This window comes from Mastacembelus armatus, chromosome 14 (assembly GCF_900324485.2).
Source record: "Mastacembelus armatus chromosome 14, fMasArm1.2, whole genome shotgun sequence".
Taxonomy (NCBI): Eukaryota; Metazoa; Chordata; class Actinopteri; order Synbranchiformes; family Mastacembelidae; genus Mastacembelus; species Mastacembelus armatus.
Window position 1 is genome coordinate 16,374,239 of NC_046646.1, and position 21,103 is coordinate 16,395,341.

The 21,103-nt window shown below is 40.4% G+C and overlaps 2 protein-coding genes and 1 non-coding gene across 6 annotated transcripts in view; 2 read left to right on the forward strand and 1 right to left on the reverse strand.

Moving 5' to 3' along the window:
- Positions 1–764: 764 nt before the first annotated feature.
- Positions 765–7,112, forward strand: fhdc3 (FH2 domain containing 3). The gene is made up of 12 exons (XM_026328462.2): positions 765–863; positions 1,676–2,197; positions 2,511–2,572; positions 3,772–3,874; positions 4,050–4,135; positions 4,296–4,396; positions 4,523–4,593; positions 4,732–4,839; positions 4,991–5,061; positions 5,234–5,351; positions 5,475–5,639; positions 5,809–7,112. The coding sequence occupies exons 2-12, from the start codon at positions 1,736–1,738 to the stop codon at positions 6,883–6,885; spliced, it is 2,424 nt and encodes an 807-aa protein (XP_026184247.1). The 5' UTR covers positions 765–863; positions 1,676–1,735; the 3' UTR covers positions 6,886–7,112.
- A 1,121-nt stretch (positions 7,113–8,233) lies between these two features.
- trim3b (tripartite motif containing 3b) overlaps positions 8,234–21,103 on the forward strand; it is a 28,042-nt gene continuing 15,172 nt past the window's right edge. For 2 of the 4 annotated variants that reach the window (XM_026328187.1, XM_026328190.1), the window contains exon 1: positions 19,534–19,769. The gene's annotated coding sequence lies outside the window, so the exon portion shown is untranslated. Of the gene's footprint in view, positions 8,372–9,796; positions 9,864–19,533; positions 19,774–21,103 lie in introns of those variants that run through there. The other 2 variants (XM_026328189.1, XM_026328188.1) reach the window with 2 other exon arrangements.
- trnaw-cca (transfer RNA tryptophan (anticodon CCA)) lies at positions 9,094–9,165 on the reverse strand. The gene has a single exon. It is a non-coding gene; the product is annotated as a tRNA-Trp (tRNA).

Genomic DNA, 21,103 nt, shown 5'->3' on the forward strand with positions numbered 1-21,103 from the left:
GGCATTAAAAGTGTATTTATATACCATTACTCTCTAAATTTCTCTTGCTGTATTGTAGTGACAGCCGAAACCCTGACATGAGCTTTCCCCTCCAATATCACTAATGTGGATTTCTGAATCTACAGTTCACACTTCATGAATTTCCCCTAGAGCCTTTCTTTGCCGGAGTTTGCATGTTCTCCCTGTACCGGGTACTCTGGTTTCCTCCCACAGTCCAAAAACATGCATGTCAGGTTGATCGGTGAGTCTAAAGTGCCCATAAGAGTGAGTGTGTGTGTGTGTGTGTGTGTTTGTCTCTATGTGGCCCTGTGATGGACTGGTGACCTGTCCAGGGTGTACCCCTTCCTTTCACCCAAAGAGCTGGGATAGGCTCCAGCTGATCCCTGTGACCCTAAGTAAGTATAAGGGGGTATAGATAATGAATGGATTAATGAAATTGATCTTACTTGAATACATGGACTGCACCGCTTGTCGAATTTTGCTGCACATTATGTTTTCTTCAGGCTGCAGTTGTATCTTCAAGTCTTTATCCATATGACACTTCTGTGTGTACATGGTAGTGTTAATGTTCTCATTCAAAGATGCTTTTGATCACATTAACACTATAAATCTTTTATTTTGTTTGTATGTTAAAGGGGGTTTGGCCGTTCCTCATCACCAAATGAAGTGACTCCATCTTCTTTCCTCCCTCTCATCAAAAGGGCGTTCCCGTACCTGCGCGCGAGCTTGAATGTGATTGGTGGAGGCGCAGCCCGCATCTGTGACTGCTGTGCGCGAGACAGACTGAGTGCAGCAGTCTGAAGAAGCACGAGGCCAAGTCGGAGTGACGATTTAATATTTCACAACGACATTTGAGAAGCAAAGTGAGTAAAATAAACCAGTGGCTGTGTTTTGGTTGCATTTCAGTGTATTTGTTACGCCGTCGTAGGTTTTATTGTGTATTCTGGATGTTTGTTTCTGGACCTGAGCCCTTGATTGTTTGTAAAGAGCCGGCTGCCAAAATTCAAAATGTCAAATGATTGTCGGGAAAATTTTTTTCTAAGCCGCTTATATCGTCGTTTATGTTTGTCTTACGACTGTTCCAACTAATTTATTTGTATTGATTGTACAAGTTTCTTCGTCGTAAATAAGCAGCGAAAATGGCAACAAACTGCGTGGAACCAATTTTAAAGCTAAAAATAATCTGTTTACAGCGTGGTGTCTATGCCGAATACACCAAGAGGCTTAAAAATATATTTATTTGTCATAATGCAAGCGGTGTGAGGATTAATTTTTGCTGTGAAGAAGAAGAAACATGAAATGGTGCGATTTCGTCAATGCTGCTTCGTGTGATAGTCTGACTAAAGAACAATAAGTAGTGCAGGGTGTTATATTTATGGAGCGGATGTGTAGTTCAAAGGAGAAGTAAAGGTGAAACTATAATGAAATACGTGGTGAGTGGAGAAGTGATAGCATAATGTTGATAGTGTCAGCTTTAAAGTCAAAATACTAGAATTAAAGGAATGGATCTTTCTAAACTTACAGTTTTTCAAATAAAGCTGGAACTGCAGAAGTAAAATGATTTTTTTTTTTAATTATATTTTTTACATGTCATGAAGATGTAGCCTATATGTTTTCAAATCATTTGCATTATAAAATATCTCAATTTATTTCTGTATTTTCTGTCTCTCTTCAGGCTGAAGTGACCAACAGCGGGATACTTCCTTACATCGTCTTTGGATTTTGAAAAATATAGATGGAGGGAGTGCTGCTTTTAAAATCTACTTTTTATTCCAATTGTTCCTCTCAAGATTTGTCTTCTTTGCCACCGGGTGCTCAGGAAGATTCAGATCTCCAAGCATCTTCTGCCCCCACATGTGTTACTACTGCACCCCGACCACCACCACCTCCTCCTCTTCCTCCCCCTCCTCCTCCTCTTCCTCCCCCTCCCCCTCTGCTTCCTCCCCCTCCTTTCGGCTCCCGTAATGTCCAGCGGCGATCCATGAAAAAGTTGAACTGGGACACCATCCCCAGCCAGCATGTCCTGGGCAAACTCAATGTTTGGACGTCTAATCGGCCTCAGAGGGACCTGGTGCTGGATGTCCGGACCATGGAGGAGTTGTTCAGTCAAGTAGACAAACGGGCATCACTACACAATTCAAGGATCCTGGGTTTAAAGAAGTGTGACGGTCTGGACCTCTTTCCACAGGAACCTCAGGTGAATAGTTTAAAGTCACAAACTATTATAGTTTGATTCCCAGTAACTGATGGCAGACCATCATAAGTTTTCATACAAAATTCACATGCTAGGGAAGTAATGAACTCACACATAGGAAGTGGCTTTTAAAGTTCCACACCAATAAGATGAGAAATGAGGAACTGCTAATTTAAAGCAGTGTTTGGAAGTGTTTTTGCTTCCTCAGAGATTATGCGAATGATAATACTTATCATTAAAAACTTATGTTCTCATATGAATATGTCTGCAGAATTGTTTTGTTACCATTAATAATTTGTGTTCCTTTTTTCTTGAGGTCACAATCCTTGATTCTAAAAAGAGTATGAATATTGGGATTTTCCTGAGACACTTCAAAAGGTGAGCATATACAGTAGCTGAAATAAAATCCATAATGATATCCAAAATGAAGTTCTGTCTAAAAAATGAAAATATGGTCCAGTGGAAGAACAATGTAGACCAGCACAAGAAGAAAAGAACAAACGACATGAACTAAATGAACTCCAGGATGGAATAAGTACAGGAACCATTGGTCTGAGCAGGCTGTTTTCATGTCAGACACTAGTCAGAAATATGGATATTTTCACTTCCACATACGCTAATCATTACCCAACCAGCAGGTCTTTATCTCAGCGGAAAATATTCAAATACATGGAAATGCCTTCTTAAACATCATTAGACAGCAATTATCCAGTATCGGTTTCTATTTTATTAATGCCCTAATGTTAATTGAAATTGTGTTTGGTTCCCTTGTTAGAGGCATCATACTATAGAGTGATACTTTTAAATAAAATATAGATTAAGCTCCAGTCTTAATCTGGACAGGTGCAGCATGGCCTCTATGAAGACTGAGAACCTCAGGCTAAAAACTCTACAAATTGCTCATTGCACTTTCTAAAGATGCACCTTCTGTCAGCACTTGGCATTGACCGAAGGTGATTCAGATCAGTGGATCATCTAGATTTTGGCAGTGGGATGGTAATAGGAATCTGTTTTTCAGAGAGATTGGAAATGAACCTAAATTTAATAGTGGAAGACTTGTCAGTTTATCAGTATTGTACCAGTATACTGTACGAGTGAAAAGCCTCTTCAGCACTGGAGCTGGTTTCTGTGTCTGAATGTAATCATCAAGATGATGTCAGTTTTAGTCCAAGGTTCACTCAGCTCTTGCTTTGAATGCCAAATTTTCTGTGTGTGTCAGCAGCTATGTCCTGTAATGATGCTGCTGTAGCATCTTGGTCAAATTCAAATTGCATCAGTATCTATGTGGTTGTAAAAAAGTGCACTTAATGGCATATTTGATATAATTCTGTCCCCTTACTGGACAAAAATACCAATGGCTTCATGTAAAGTGTGATATATTGATTGAACATCCACAGTAAGGTACTAAATTAACGTTATTATTCTCCAGACATCTTTGCTGGGTAATTGTTCAGGGTTTATTATTATGTATAACCTGCCACAGGAAATAGTACCTAGTGGCAACCTGAAAGATAAGGAAACAGCTAGCAATGTTTCCCCATGAAAACTGTTATTGTTGTCTTTGTCTCCATCTGCAGGCCGGTGACAGAGATGGTCCAAGACATTCATCAGGGGAACTGGCTCAGATTTGGAACAGGCAAACTGAGAGAGCTTTGTAAACTTCTGCCTGAAGAGAGTGAGGTAGAAAACACTTCTCTCTTTTCTCCTTTTCACTTTGGTCCTACATGTGTAAAATAAACCCAGTAAACATGTAAATATCTCGGAAAAATAACTATTCTAATTTAAAGAAAAAAAATTTAACCCGAAGTTGATAAATTGCTATAGATATTAAAAAGCAGGTTATAATTTCATGCAGGTGAAGCAGCTGCTATCATTCAGTGGGAACCTGTCTGCGTTACCTGAAGCTGACCGGTTCATGGTGCAGCTGGTCAAAGTGCCGGGGTGAGTCTGGGGTTTTCCAGAAAAATTTATTTATTTTTCTGTTATTTCTGTTGTTTTTCTGTTCAGTTTGAAAATGTTTCTCATCTAGAGCTTAAAAAAAACAACTGCTTAAATGAAAGTACTGATGCAGTACTTAGTTTTGTCCATGTCCTACTTTTAGCTATGAGGAACGCCTGAAAACGATGGTGCTGAGGGAGGAATTTTTTCCTTTAATGGAGGAGGTGAAGAATTCTGTTGCTGTCATGACCAAAGCAGCTAATGGTAACATTTCACATACATGCACCAAAGCTGCAAACAACACTGACCATTGATTTCTGATTCACACCACGTGGTTGTCATGTGATGATTACATTAAGGTTCTTTGTCTCTGTCTCTTTTGCATCTCAGAGCTGTTGGACTGTGATGATCTCCACTCAGTCATTCGACTGGTGTTAAAAGCTGGGAATTACATGAACGCTGTTGGTATTTTTTTCTCTATAGTTTTTTTATTACCCACACTGTTGTGTTAGCTCTCATGCATGTAAGCTGCCTTTTTTCAGAGGAACTCAGCAAGCATTATAGTGATGAATGGACCATTCAAATAATTTATTATTCAGGGTGGGTACAGCGCCAATGCCATTGGCTTCAGGATGACCTCTCTGCTCAAGCTGGCAGACACCAAGGCAAACAAGCCTGGCATGAATCTCATGCACTATGTAGCAAAGGTGAGGAGGAGCCCTGGTACAGACAGATGCTCACTGAAGAAAATGTGTGTGAAGTTACAAAAAAGCCTGGTGTTTTGCCAGTTCTCTGAACAGTTACATAACTGATGATTATTTTTCTGCTCTCTCTCCCTCCTTTATCTTCCTCTCTTAGCAAGTGGAGGACATTGATGCTGACTTGCTGACTTTTCCCAACCAGCTTCAACACATTGGAATGGCAGCAAGGTGTCTTTCATTAGTTGGTTGGGTAATATAACTCAGCATGGTTTGTTCACTACCAGTAACTCAAAGTGGTGTCCTATATTTTGTAAACACCAAATTTGATCAGTACAGTGTACAGTTTTTGTGTTCCTTGGAATATGTGGTTTCAGTGTGTAACTGTTGCTCACCACCACAGGATTTGTAAAGAGGAGATAATCACAGACTTTGAGAGAGAGGTCAAGAAGATCAAGGAAGCAAAATTGTACAGTAGCAGACACCCTGGCCTATTACAACAGCTGGAGACATTTCTCTTGGTAAAGTCTTCCTTTGTTGTTTGACCCTAATTTTACAAAAGTATAGCACACTTGATTTCACAGTTTTTTTTTTTTTGTTTTTTTTTTGTTTTGTTTTTTTATTATTATGTTTTAATTTCTTAGAGGGCTGATGCCAAGCTGGCTGAGGTGGAGTCCTCGCTCCAGGAGCTGAAGTCCACGAGTAATGCTGTTGCTGAGTACTTCTGTGAAGACCCAGCTACCTTCAAACTGGAGGAGTGCTGCTCCATCTTTCACTCATTTTGCAAGCGGTTTGACACAGCTGTACAGGTATACAAAGGATACAAAGTATTTGTAGTAATACTTAAATATGCATTTTTTTGAATAAATGGAGTCATAGGGAAAATATTATTGCTTTGTATTTACTTCCTCCTGCCCACGTGTCGTTAGGCTCCACTGTTAGATCTTATTTAAATATGCTCTCTTTACTTGGCTGTAGGAGAACCGAGAGAGAGAAGCAGCAGAACAGAGGCGCAAGCGGAAGGAGAGCATGCGTACTGCAACAAAGCGCCACTCTACGCTGTCTGGCTCGGGACCTGAGTCTGATCAGGACTCCTCCTGTTTGGAGTCAGCTTTACTCAGCTTTCTCTCCACAGCTCCAGAAGGACTATCTAGATGCAGGAGGAACCTCCTTCCCACAATTGAAGGATCACCCATTGACCACAGATCTCAGACTGTTCCATCAGATGAGACATCTAAAACTACACCCTGTACTAAAGAAGAGAGCCCTGACAAGAAACAACTCAAACTGCAGACAGAGGATCATCAAGTAGAAGCACTGGAAAACAAAGAGGAAGCAAAGAAGATGTGTGAGATAACTCGAAAGGTGCTTCACCACCAAAACAGCAGATGTAACCCTGAAGGAGACAGCCGTTCAGGCACCCCATGCCGGTCAGAGCGTGGGCAAGACACTCCAGCTACTCCAAGTAGCCCTCGGCCTAGAACCAGAGATTTCTTCTTTGCCAATAATGGGGATCTGGGTTCTCCATGGACCATCCTGAGTCCTTTTACTTGCCCTCGAAAAAACACCCCACAGCAAAACAGACAAACACTCCAACTAAGACTCTTGTCCTTGTCTGATGAAGGCAACCTTGATGATGGAGTCTGGGAGAATGATCATGGCAATGATCTTGCAGATTTTGACAATCAGGACAGTCGGTCATTTCCTTGTGGGGGTTCTGTGTATTTTCCAGTCAGTAATGGCCAGAGAGCTGTGTCCCGGGGTCCAGTCCACAGATCTGTTTCCATGGATGAAACCACGCAATCTCCAGCATCTGCTTTCCGGCTCGGGGACTTGTTTCAGAGAAGCATGTGCCAAAGGTCATACTCCTCTGGTTCAAGGACAGAAAATATTGATAAAGATGTAACAGGAGGCTATCCACTTCATCGCAGTAAGTCAGGAAATCACATAAATGGGCAAATGAGCACCTCTGGATTCATATCCTTCTTCAGACGCATTGGAGGCAGAAGTAAGCCTGGTGAAGTAGAACAGAGTTTCAAAGAATCTAATGCTTAATTTAAAAATTTTATTTAGAAACAGACAAGTGTTGTCATTTTTATGTGTTTTAAACTGTTAAAATTAATCTTTTTTTAACTGTCGTCTATTTCTGTCGGTGTAACCAAGGCAAATGGGGACTTGCTTTGAACTGTGAAGGCATTGATTTTTGGAGTTTTAACTACATTCAAAAATCTTAACTTTTTATCTTTTTGTGTGCAATAAAGGGTGAATTTACCTTTTTTAAATTACTTGTATATTATTTGCCTACCATAACATCACATTTATGTTATTTACTGCTCTTTAGGTTATAAATGTACACTTCTCCACCCTTTTCATGAAAAGTCTCCTAGCGACACCTGCTTAGTTTCCAGTAGTCACCTTCCACTTCATCTGTTATTTCTTCTGTACATCAGTCCAGCTGAAAGGTGTTTGACAACCACAAAGACAAAAGCATTTAAATTGGTAATGTAGACCACAGGTATATTTATTAAAATTTCAAAGGTCTATCTGATTCTGTCATCACATGTGACAAATACGTTTAAATAGATCACATTGCTGTTGATGAGTCCAAACTGGTTTTTGCTGGTTCCTCCTGGTCTCGTCGGTCTACCACAGTGCAGTAGCTGAGATTCTGCACAGAAAGAAAGGAGACATTCAGTTGTTACTTGGGCAACACAGATTGTTTACACCCATTTCATTTGAGCTCTCGCAGTGTAATAATACACTCTTGAACAAACTGCTCAATACAGACTGCTTTCTGGCTGTGTTGTTCTCCCACTTCCATCCCTCCCACTGGTTTGCACTCAGTGGGGACATTTGCAGTCGCCTGGCATTTCAAATCAAGGGTCATAATGAAAGGACTCTGGGAAATATATGAGCAGTTTTTTAAGATGCTGGACTAGTGTGTGACAATGTCAATTCAACTTTTTCTTATAAGTACGCAAGCTCTCCTTTGTGGTTAGAGATCTTTGTTAGTCAAACAAAAGCTGAAAGCACGGCCTTGTACACAAGCAGAGGTAACAGTCTGGTACTTGGAGCACAGCGTTACATCAGCAGCAACTGACCTGTTTAATGTAAAATGAGAGCCCCAGAGTACAATCAGGCTATTGAGACGCTCTGTTGAGTGCAGACGAAGATCATCTCATGTGAGTCAGCTCCTGAGGACTTGAGGTGACCTGCTGTCATGGTCAAGTTGCACTCTCACCAGCCATGCATCTTGAGCGTGTGTGTGTGTGTGTGTGTGTGTCCCAGTGAAAGATGAGAAACGGGCATGAATAGAGAAGAGAAAGGAGGTGGGGTTGGAGAAACTTGGACCAAGTGAGAGAGGGAGGGAGACTTGCAAATAGTATTGTCAGGGAGCATTTAGAGGAGAGAAGAGGACGCCAGCACCGAGAAACAAGAGCAATGAACTAAGGACAACAGGACCTATAGAAAGGAAAGGGAACATATATAGTGATGATGCTGGATATGTTTTAATCTGGGAACTGGGAGCTGGACCAGAAAGGTAGATTAACACCAAACATGTTTGAAGAATGCATGACAACAAATCAGACAGCAGATATATTGTCAAGCATAAGAAAAGCACATTTACAACAAGCAAGGACAACACTATTATGTTTTAATTTGTGTTTAATTTTTTCATATATAAATTGAAAGCCCAAAGCATTAAGCACTGAAGCAAATTGTAGAGAAAACCCTGCTGAAATGAAATTCTCTGCTCTTCAGTAACGTGACTGCAGATCACACAGTGTGGCAGCTGTGGTGGTTGCTTGCGCTTTAACCTTAATCCACCATCGCAGCTATGGGCATTAGACTGTTTACAAGTGTTGTATTCAGATTTGAGTGTGAAAGAACTGTGAAGAATCCACTCGTGATGCACTTTAAATGATAGTTTAGGCAACGTATGTGACTCCTGCGTGTCCTCTGTGGTAGACAATGCACATCTGTAAGGCAAATGTGAATTCTGAACCTGTGACAGCTGTCTGGAGAACACGGCCTGCCTTGGGGAAATTTACGATTATCCCAGTTTGTGTAAATCAAGTGTTCTGTGGTTTACGGGCAAGCGCAAAAAACGCGTGCGCTCGATTTCTAGAACATAGGCCTCGCCTGTAAGATGCACCCCATGTGGAGAAGACAAACATATTTATGAAGATTATTCGGTGACTGAAACAGAGTGCCCAGTATTACGCAATTTTCATAATGTCACGAGTTAGTTAATGAAAGAATTGACCCCGACGTGATTCGAACACGCAACCTTCTGATCTGGAGTCAGACGCGCTACCGTTGCGCCACGAGGTCATCTGACGTTGGTTTCAGGGACCACTAATCATGAACATGTTCAGATACCTCTTGGTCACACTATTGTTTCAGGTTTGTTTGTGCAATAACTGCCTGCTCTGTTGAATCGTATCGCTTTCGCGCATATCAGCAAATTGTTTGTGTTTTATAGCTGTTCCCTTGATTTGGCAGCGACGAGCGAATTCACTTGACACAGAATGTGCGTCTTAATTTTCAGACGAAAGAAGATCGAATTTTAATCTACTGTTTTCGTTTGACTGGCATTAAAGTCTACGTGTCCCTAAAATGTCATCCAATAAAATACTGAGTTTATTGTAGGTGATTTTCTTCTCAGTCAGTAGATGGTGCAATTCATCAGAGGTTATCTGGACTCTCATTCCATTTTACATCCAGCAAAGAGACAGAAGGTCCCTAAATAAATCAATAAATAATAGCTGATCATTTAAAAGCTCCAGGCCTAACTATTAAGAAGCAAGTGTTTTATTTGGACTAGTGCCACTTAAAGAGGTCATCTGTGTGACTTAGTAGTTCATGTGCATAGTCCCTTTGGATGTAAATGAATCTATAGAAAACTGGATTGATACTGTATGTTTGGCAGTTCTGCTTTTAATCCCAGCTGTTTTCATTTTAGGAAAGAAAAGGAGCGTCCACCTGCTAACCTTTGTTGAAGACCTGCCTGTTCATGGTAAAATGGATGGGTAAGTACACACAACAAATGTAAAAACTGTGGTTTTTATTTGCACAATTTTTGCACAGTCTGTTTTTCAGCCTTGGGCATATCTGGCAATATCACCTAGATGAGATCTGATTGAAGTGTTGAAGTGTTTACTTCACTCGCAAATACAAGGCGTGTAGTCAACAAGGTAACATTACCCAGTCATTATATTGACTGGTCACCTTAAAAAAAGGGCTGTTTGGTGGTGATATTTTTGTCCTTCCTGCTCCATCTGTAGCCGCTGATTAGGATTCATGCTGTTCTCTGTCTACACTGATGAGATGGGTTTAAACGTCAGGGAGTTGGAGGAGTACAGGGCTCACCGATTAACTGGGTAAATGTCACAATGTTACTGGCAGGGTGAGCATATAGTATGACAGCAATGATGGGCTGTAATCACACTGAGCATGTAATGATTGGTCTGTACGCTGATAGCGAAATACCTTTTTAATAGAGTAGATCTGTTTTCACCTAGTAGATATGTAACAGTTGTTACTGCAAAACAGTTAGTACTGTAGTAACCCATCAAATGATTTTTAGTGATTGAGCTTGGTGCCGTATATCCCACTCGACACAGTGTAGGTATTTTCACTTCTGTTGAAAAATACTTTATCTGCATGTGGAGTCAAAAGCTTGATTCTAAAGCTGTACATATTAAGCTTTGGAGGCTACAGTCCAGTTAGCCAGTTGGAGGCTAACTGGACTGTTTCAGAGACTGGGAGCAAGAGAGAGGGAGAGGAAGAGAGAGAGAGAGAAAGAGAAAGAAAGTGGTAGGGAGGAAGGGACAGAAAGCGGCCATCTGCTGCACTGGATGCAGTCTCCATGGCAACATGGTGCTCCCACAGCAAAATCCTAGGAAGATGGTTTGGTCCCCACCCCCATGCACATGCACATGTAAACTCCACACACACTTGCAAGAACAGTTGTCTTGCTTCTGCTGTTCACACATACTCTCTCTTTCTCTCTCTCTCCCTGTTTAGCTATATAGATTATAGGCACAAATTAAAAGAGAGACAATAATCATACCGTTGGCTGTTTATAGGAAGAACTTGAACCATGAGTCCTTAAACACCCATTTACTTCCTCAGTTTAGTTTCTCATTATCCATCACTCTTTTCTCACATTCTCTCTTTTATGTACCCCATCATCAACACCTGCTTCACCTTTTTAAGCTGAGCTCCATAGTTCTCATTCTTTCATCAGGTATCAGAGTTCCCAGCCAGATCTGGACATTTTTCCTTTCTTGGACCTCCTCTCAGCAACACTGCACCTACAGGGAGGAAAGAAGCAGTGATGACTGGCCTTTGCTGGTTATCACACTGGCTTGATTAATATGAGGCATCACCAATTAGTGTGAGTTCTCCTTCTACATGCAATGAAAGACTGAGCCGATACATAAGGGAGAGAGACGACAGGAATTGAAAAAAATTCTGTCTCTTTGTTGCCATCTCTCCTTCACTCTGCTCATCTCTTATACTATTGGACAATCCAGCCCCCTCCTATTTTCACACCAGCCACTCAGCTTGTACAATCTCTGTATCTCTTACCTCCTAGGAGCCTTTTTCTCTTTCTCTCTTTCTCTCCCTCAGTCGCTTTCACTCTCACTGCATACACATACATGCTTTAAAGCCAGGTCCCGATCACACACATACACACACACCCTGCTCCTGCCTGCCTCCCTAGATTCTCCACTTGAGGTGCTTTTTGCTTTGGTGATGTCGGCCTTTGTGGACAGATATCGCTCCCACTGGAGGAGAGTGCGCTGAAATTTCCTCGTACCTCCCCTTTCATCTTTCAGGAACCTGCTGTAAGTAAATCTTTCACTTCGCACATGCTCCCGTCCTTGCTCTTTCATACCATCCCAACTGTGTTACAGCTCATCCCTTCATCATCTATTTCTGTCCCACGTCTTTTCCCCCTTGGTAGAGGGTGCAAGCCTTTCAATCACTAAACTCTCCTGTTTTGCCTCCCTCCCCTTGGTGGACACATATGTATGCAAAATAATGCTGCAGGCCAATTGCTGGCGTGTGATGGGTTTGTATTGTGCAGCATAACCTGAAGTTTTTTTCTGCTTGTGTATGTGAGACACCCTCTGTGAGGCTGACTAGACTGTAATTATAGATTAGTGGAGAGATGAGGTGCAGTTATCAGTGCTGGATGGTGGTGTGGTGATATTGTGATGTGACTGCAGACTGGGGAGGGGGCACTCAAACTAACAATTTGTGGCTTGATGCAGCATTTTTATGAGAAGCTTTTTTTTTTTCAGAATACTGCTTCCACGGACAATGTCACGTTTGAGATAAGAGCTTGTTTTACTGAACATATTTAAGCTTGTCTCACAAATATATAATTTCAGGTTCCATGCATTACAAAGCTTGAATAGAAATCCAACAAGAGCAGACAGTGAGGAACTGTAGATGACAACAGAAGTGTAGAAAACTGAGATGGTGAACCGGGACATTATTAAAAAGCTGAAGTAGTGATCTGGGGGCACCTCTGGTCGCTGTGGGGGAAGCGGAGACTGGAATGTCCAGCTGGCATGGGAGGAATGTCACCGGAGCTGAGTGGGAGGGGAGAGAGTCAGGCGAGGAGGGATGTGAAGTTGACTGTAAAAGCACTCTGACTGGTTAACTGAAAGGTAGCCCCTTCTGTTCCACAATGAGCGATGCTGGGGTAGAGATCTATCACTATGCTTGGATTATGAGCTCATATGATGTTCATGCAGAATCAGATATCAACTAATAAATAGTCCAACAATCAATAATAGGAAAGACTTTGTATTCTATTAATACCTGGAATAGTTAAACAACTTTACTCTTGCATCAAAGTGGCTTTCTTTGTTATGACACTTGATACACACGTACAGTGTTGTATTTTATGTAGTACCATGATAAAAGACATGACACCAGTACTAATGTATTCCTGACTCTATCCCAATTGTAATCTGTGTGTGTGTGTATGCTGCTGTTGTCTTTGTCCTTCTTGCAGACCTGATGAGCTCTAAGGTGATTGGGTTGCTATGGGTAACAGCAATATAAATTTCTCCCTCACTCTGCATGGTCAGGCAAAACCTGTGCAAACTTAAGTTTATATAAATATCTTCCTTATGCTGCTTTGACATGAGCCCACAGTATCAATAAAAGTAGAACTCAAACTCATTTATTCTGAGTTTTGTGAAGTCTGCAGAAAAGAACAAGAAGAAAATTTTATTGTCATTTAGCTTTTCTAGATTTTCCAGACTTCCAGACACACCTGCATAGGTAAAGTACACAGTATCACAGTGTGTTTAACCCTTTCATTCACATACCAGAATCAGTTTTCTTCTTACTCTAGTCATCTCTGAGCAATGGCCACCAAAGATGCACAAGTATGAAATAAGTGTATGTGACTGTATATGCTTATATGAGAGTTTAGTGTTGATGTGTGTTCTTTGGCTATAGACATTCAGGTTTTACAAAACGTATCCAACCATATTTACTGTATTGCAGGGGGTAGAGTCATGTGGTGAAAGCTTAGTGACTGAGCTAAGCGAAGCAGTCATGTCATGTTGGATATATTTAGACAGACCCCTTAGGGTTCTCAGCAAAAGCACTGACCATATTATTGCATTTCTTGAGCGTTTCAAATAACCTCAGTTAATATAAGTGCTATATAACACTGTTGTTTTACCAACGTTGGGTACATTTCTAAATTTAGTAAACCATTTTATTGCCCCATAAGAGAATTTTTTAATGCAGACTAACTTCACATTTACAAAAATGATAGATCTCAGTATAAAGAGGGCTAAATGCAGATGTTTTGATTTGATGTACAGCTTCTTGGCCTCAGGTTATAGGCTATTTGTCACATCCTGGCTCAAGACGGAACAAAAGTGAAGAGAACACACTAGTTTTACTTGCAAATCAGTTTATCTTACAGAATAACAGGGAAATTAATGTACAGCTAAATTAAATTAGACAGAACTAAATAAAGTGAAATACTGAATTTTGTGTATTGATCCTTCAGTTCTTTATCAGCTATAATCTAAAGGTCGAAAGAAGAAGATGGTCAGCATACCAATCAGCATTATGAAACTCTCATTTCCATGTCTGACAGTGGAGAAGTAAGAATATTCTTCAGTATAAATCGAACTGAAAGGTAGATTACTTACGCTTGCTGATGTGTTAAAACACTTCACTATTGATGTTCCTGTGGCCACTGTAATCCATGATTGAATCATGTGTTGGCTCAGTGCTCCTTGAAGGACATGCACTCTTAAGGATAAATGTGCAAAGCAGATACGTTAAATGTCAAAATGTGAAAATGGGTTTCATAGTTTTGTCAAAATTTGGCTGACGAATCTAGATGCAGCTATTCTGGGATCAAATCATGAAACCACGTGTAATCAGGTTTAATAAAACATCTTTGAGTAAAAATAAAAATACACCCTGTCACCATTATGTAAGCACAGTAAGGCAAAAAAGGAAAGCAACAGGTTTGATATTTGAGGCCCTCTATTAATTCTGCCAGTGTCTATCTATGGAAAAAATCCTGATGTCCTTGCTGTCCCTGTGTTCTTTTCTACTGACATGCTTCTGTGGTAAAGATGCGCTGCTAGAGTTGTGTACACCTGTGTGTCTGAGTGTGTGTTTGCATGCTGAAGTGTGAACCGTGTGTTAATATGTTGATATAGGCAGTTCCTGTGACACATTCATGCCCAGCTTGGCTCAGATCAGGCAGGCTGATAATTTTAGCTGTGCTTATGTCAGTCAGGCACACTATGTGTGGAGAGAGTAAAAAGTGCAAGTCCTCGAAATTTGTCATTCACTAAATCATCCATGCAAATGGACTATAAATATGTGTCATAACATGTTAGTCAGCACAAAGGCTTCCCTGTTTTTCTCCCCTGCCATCATAAGAGCAATCTGGTGTTATAAGCAGACTGACTGCAAGGCAAACATCATTCAATTTGGTATCACATACTTGTGGTCAATTTACTGTAAAATTGCCTTAGACAAAAAGATGCAGTACAGTCCTGAAAAAACCCCACTATATTTGTGAAGCTGTAACCATTTATTTTGCACAGCGTTGGTGTCAGAGAGGTGCTGATCCAGCTCTGTGGTCATTTTGAGGCCTTGTCATTTTATAGAGATGAGTTTCTGTTATTTTGTCTACTGTGATTGTTTTTTAAGCTACTTTCCTGGTTGTCCTTGTTCATGTGCAGAGCTTGACAGATGTGCATATTATAAATCCGTTGACCCATCAGTACAATAAACAAAAGAATTTTGAAATTAGAAATTGGAAATTCTAATCCCCTTAAGTAAATGAATTTCCACCCTGTTAGAAATCTAGTGCACACAATACACACTATGATTCAATGTTCACAATGTTTGTTTAAAATGAGCAGCAGGAGGAAAAAAGTATTTTATCTTTATTCATCCTTTAGTTCTATTGTACAATTTTATTTGCTGATTTTGATGTTTCTGCGATAACTGTCTAACCTTTCTAGATATTTATTTACATAAACTGCATGTTGGACCTGTTTTTTTTTTCTTTTTAAAAGCACCTAGATGATGAAAACATAGGTACATCAGTACATAGGTAAATAATCATAAAGAAACATGGAAGGTCTGGCAAACCTATGGTTATGTGGTCTGGGTTTGTTGTACCATGTGACATGGAAGTAGCTGTTTATGTAAATGTATGTTCAGCTCAGGGCATCTATTTCCTCAGTTATTTAAAGAAACAAATTATTTGAGGATCAGCTCCTCTAGCCTGTGGCACATGCTCCTCTTTCACTAAAATAAATCTCTGTTGGGAGAGAGAACCGGTTGGGTAAAATGAAGAATTTGTGTATTATTCTCTTTAATGCGTTTAACTTCAAAATATTTACATATGGACTTTAAAGTGTAATTATCATTGCTTTATTTCTTCTATTGATATTGTACAGACTTAAACGTAATTGTGTTCAATGTAAAACACCTGCAATAATAATAATGGTAATGGTCAGTGTTGTGTTGGTTTGATGTGCCTCATTCAGAACAAATGAAAGCAGAGTGATTAGAGAATAGTCTTTTTCCAGAATTTTGCTCTGATATCAAGATGGCGTTATGTGTGTGTGAATGTGTACAGACTGGTTCTGCAACACATACTCCAAGAGATTTAGTAGAGTGTGTATCTTCCAGTCTGAGCTTCTCATGTATCTATTTCTTAAGGTTCGGTGGACTTGTGCCACTCTTCTGATGTCTGCCTTTATGTGAGGAATATGAGAGGAGATCAAATGTTTTTTGACTGCGGTGGTTTATTTCAGAGGTATAAACAATTGAAATGACTCTGCAGTATATGCGGTAATAATTTGTATAGACTCAGACATTGTTCATGTAAAATGGGTGCAGCTGTGAGTGACTTACATAAAAACAAATGCAGAATATGTTATACATGTACAGAAAGTACAATTATCGATTGGATTTTTTTTAACAGTATTGATTCTAATGTGAATAGTTTTGTATGGCTCTAAAGCAAATGATGGTTGCGTGAAGTGGGGCACATAGCACACAACGTACGCTCACACACCTGCTTTCCCTGAGGCCAGGTGTGCTGTCAGGACAGCTCAGCAGCTGCCACAGTTTTCTGTATGAAAGCAAACATCAACACTTTTTTAAACCTGACAATCAACCTGTAAATTGCATGTACTGTAGACCCATGTATTCACTATGAGATGACAATAACAAGACTCTTATTTACAGCGCAATAATATGTCCATCCATCCATTATCTATACCCACTTATTCCTTAACCAGGGTCACTGCTGGAGCCTGTCCCAGCTCTCTTTTGGGTGAAAGGCAGGGGTACACCCTGGACAGGTCACCAGTCCATCACAGGGCCACATATAGACACACAAAGACAAACAACCTCACACACTCACACTCACTCCTATGGGCAATTTAGAGTCACCAATCAACCTGACATACATGTTTTTGGACTGTGGGAGGAAACCAGAGTACCTGGAGTAAACCCACACAAGCACAGGGAGAACATGCAAACTCCACACAGAAAGGCTGGGTTGTGAACCCACAACCTTCTTGCTGTGAGGCAACAGTGCTAACCAGTCACCTTCATAATATGTATGTATGGTAAAAATATGAGTCATTTTGACTTATAATCACACATGCTGAGTAATCCTGAGGATATTGTGACACTGCTTTGGAATGTTAATGTCGTAGTAAACTTGCAAGAATAAGTGTGCGCAAATAAAACATAAAACATCAGACATCTAATATGTGCATTACATGGATGAGAGAGTTTTGGGACAAGGGAGAGACTTATGTAAATTTTTAGCATGTGAGTCTGTTTTAAGTATTTCTGCATCATTACTACACTGGTCATCCGAGGATCCTGCACTTTTTCACAGTGTGTGCAGCTCAGAGCACGTGCCTGCCAGTGGTGTGAAGAGGATGAGAACTGATTGCTCTATATATAGAAGTATATGTATGTAGAGGCTTAAGACTGGAATGTGCAGGAAACTAGAGGCTTGCTGAGCATACTAATGAGGGTTACACAGGCTGGACCATACATGCCGTCTATTAGCTGTGGGCTAATATTCTTTTAATTGTGGGGAACAAATTCGGGTTTAATGCTATGACTCAGATTGAAGTAGCTGAGAATGTGGTTGCATGCGTATTTTGCATATAGAGTATTTTGTGTGTGTCATCTCTCTCTTCCCCTTTATCACTTTTCTTTCTCATCTGTTTCTTGAATTTTTATTCCATTTGTATTCTTCCTCCTTCACATTTTTCCCAACTTATTTTTCCAGACACACCAATCATGAGGTTTGCGAGCACAGCAGGCAGAGGTAGGAGGGTCCCAAAATGTGTAGGAAGAGCTTATAAAACATAAGATCAAGCAAAAAATAACAAGGCTTAAGGTGTGCAGCACTGAGTGTGGGCACAGTATTTATTGAAAGCAAAAAAAAAAAGACCCCCCCCCCTCAAAAGATCAAACACAACATTGAAGCTATGTATTTCTCTGCAAAAATAATTTTCTTTGTTCCAAGCCTGAAATGGGTATCATTTTCTTTTAGGATTTTCTGGGGAACATCATTATCGTTACTGTCATTACTGCTACTGTTTCATCTCTTACTTACCCTGGGGCAGAATGATTTATTTTAGATGTTTAAATTGAACAAGGCACATAGTTAACTGCTGCTATGGGTTTGTTCCTATCATTTGACAGTATTTGAAAATATGTAATATAACGCTGATTTTTCACATTATACTGCATGTATTAATTTCAGGAGTGGGTGGGCTGTGGGTGTCACTTGTGGTTCATCTTCCTCCTGTTTAATAAGTGGAGGAGTCGTATATTCTAATAAAAGTGTGGTTTCAGCAGAAAGCACTGCAGTAAACTAATAATGCTGTAGAGTGCTCACTGTAGGGACTCTTTTAAAGGCCTGCCCACTCTGCATTTGATATATTGGTCATGTCAGATACCCTCTCTCTAATTAGTTACTGTGGAGCATAAAACAAGACATCCTATTAAGTCATTCTGTCCAGCTGCAATGTGTTTGTGGGAGTTGATTTGGTTTGGAAAGAACAAGCAAGAGATCTTGCATCCACTGATATTTGTTAATAGGCATAACAAGTTTTGTGGCCACAGTGGTTCCTGATAAAATCAGGAGAGGTGATTAAGAGGCTGTAGCAAAATAAAAACATTTGAAACAGTAACAAAAAAGTATGTACTTGTTATTCAACAATACATTCCCTGCAGACATCAAGCGATATTTCATTCTCTGAGTAATATTTTCATCCTCTTATCCTTTACTTCCTGTTAAACCTTTCACAGCAGTCTGGACTATGAATGTAGACTTATGGGATTTAGGAAAGGTGTGCGTGGGCGTGGAGGAAGCAGAGCCGGAAGCGAGGGAGGAGTGGTGGCTGGACTCAATCCACACAGATTAACTGTAGATTGATGTTTTTGTCAGAGTCATCACCTCTGACTTCAGATTAAACTCGGACCACTTCATAAGAACAGGGCGTTTAAGGGATTGGGAGCAAAATGATCCTGTGACAAGATCTTTCCTTGACATTCAAAATGATAAGCCCCTTTTGGTATTAAGAATTTGAGTTAGTCCCTGTATGTGTGTAATTTGATAGTAGGATTGTGCTGGAGGCGTACTGTATGTCAAGTTTTTTTTTAAAGGTGACATCATGAATTATGTAACTGTAATTCTGTTTTGTTTGCCTGCCCTGTTTGTGTGTGTGACTGTGTATGTGTGTACTTGTCTTCCTAAGCAATGACGTATTTCTTTAAAACTATAACTGGAGGCCAGATGATCCAAATCAAAACAAGCTGCATTCAAGACCTGGACCCAATCATCCTAGTTTTACGTCTGCACGACGTTTTAGAAATTAAATAGTGAAGCTGCAGATTAAGGCCCTATGTGAAATATTCCCCTGGATTCAAGTTGTTTGCTCTTTCTTCTTGTCTGTTTCAATCTCTACTTCTCACTCCCTCTGGCCAGCACGAATTGTTGCCCTATGATGCAATCCTTAGTCCCTGCCAGTTTAAGTTTCCCAGCCAATCAAAGCACAACAGTAGGTTGGTATCCAATCCGCTCATGTATGTGAACAGCACTGACAGTAGGAGGAACTTTCAATTTACAGTCCCACCCTCTGTTCTCATCCCTAGTCTGCCCTCTTCAGCATGTGTGTGTTGTATGGAAAAGGAAAAAGCAAGAGAAGGAAAAGGGAATACGAGGAATACGAAGAGTGGTCAGCAGAGCAGGAGGCACAGACGAAAGCTGAAGTGGGTGTGCAAGTGTGAGTCAGGGTGTATGCCGATTCAAATATTACACTGGTTTAACACGAGCAGCCATGGAGCCTTCTAGACTGATCTGCCCTACTCTACGGACAGTAGGTAGTTTTTCTGTGTTTGTCCTCATGTTCATACAGTACACGTGTTTCTATATGAATGTATGATGTTACACTGTCAACTCAGCTGTGTTTGTCCAGGCTGTCAAACACATATTCAGTAGTGCTGTGCAGGTGCATGGTAGTGAGCAGAAAACAGAAGCGCTGATACTTGTATTATATTCACTTAGCTTTTAAACTGCCTATCTTCCCTTTTCCTGCCCTGCTGTTGAACTGGAAAGACCATGTTTGGTTTCCTGTTTTTCCAGCTCCACTTTTTCCCACCTCGTTCCCTTGTGTTTGTTCTAGCAGACACACATACGGCGTGAGGATCCCATTGTACAGTCAAAGTAACAGTAGAGGGTTCACTTCTGAATGACACAAAGAAAACTGTTACTTTTGTTTTCTGTGAAACCAGCGGTGAATAGATGTATTGTGTGTTACATCCACGGGTGTTAGCTTGTTGACGCAAACAAACCTGCCACACACACACACGCACACACACACACACTCACACACATACAGTTAGTTACACATCTAAATGCTGTAATCGTGAAACTGTTGGGAATTACTCAGGCTAGAGTCAGCAGAAACATTACTGCTGTTTTTTTGAGCTTCTAATGACCAAGAGAATTATAACAGATTTCATTTTAATGGTATTAGTTGATAGCCCCCTGCAGGATGTGCCCTCTCCTACATAACTTGTGAAACGTTCTGCAGTCTTGCCTGGGCTTGGCTTCATCCCACCCTGCTGTCTTTATCAACAAAGGCCAAATGCTGTGAATCTGCAAGTCTTCATCCATTTTTTAAAACTTATTAACTGGTTACTTTAGAATATTAAAACTAAGCATCATGGCCTACTTTGACATTTAAATGCTTATGAACTAAGTTGGGACAACAGTTTGCTGAATACATATGACCATGCACAACTATGACCATGCACAAACTCGTGTGTATATATTCAGGGCTGTCATGTGTGTTGTTGGCACCATTTGTCAGTCAACCAGATAATTTATACTAGTCTTTTTTGCATTCCAAGAGTTTTGAGAACGTAAATCTGAATTGAAATTTATCAGAATAGTATTTTACTGTGACCACAAAATGAATGTCTTTAAAATATAACCAACAGTAAACAACACCCCCCCCAATTCTCCAGCTCTGCTAAGACCCCCAGTCTTATTTTAGTTTCGCTGTCATTGCTTCCTCATCTACCCACTAACTTATGTCTAAATTTAGACACACATCATTGCAGAATGACGATATTAGTAACAGCATGTTCTAGTACAGAAAGAGAATGGCAGAGATGTGTGAGAACTGCACTGAAGTACACAATACAT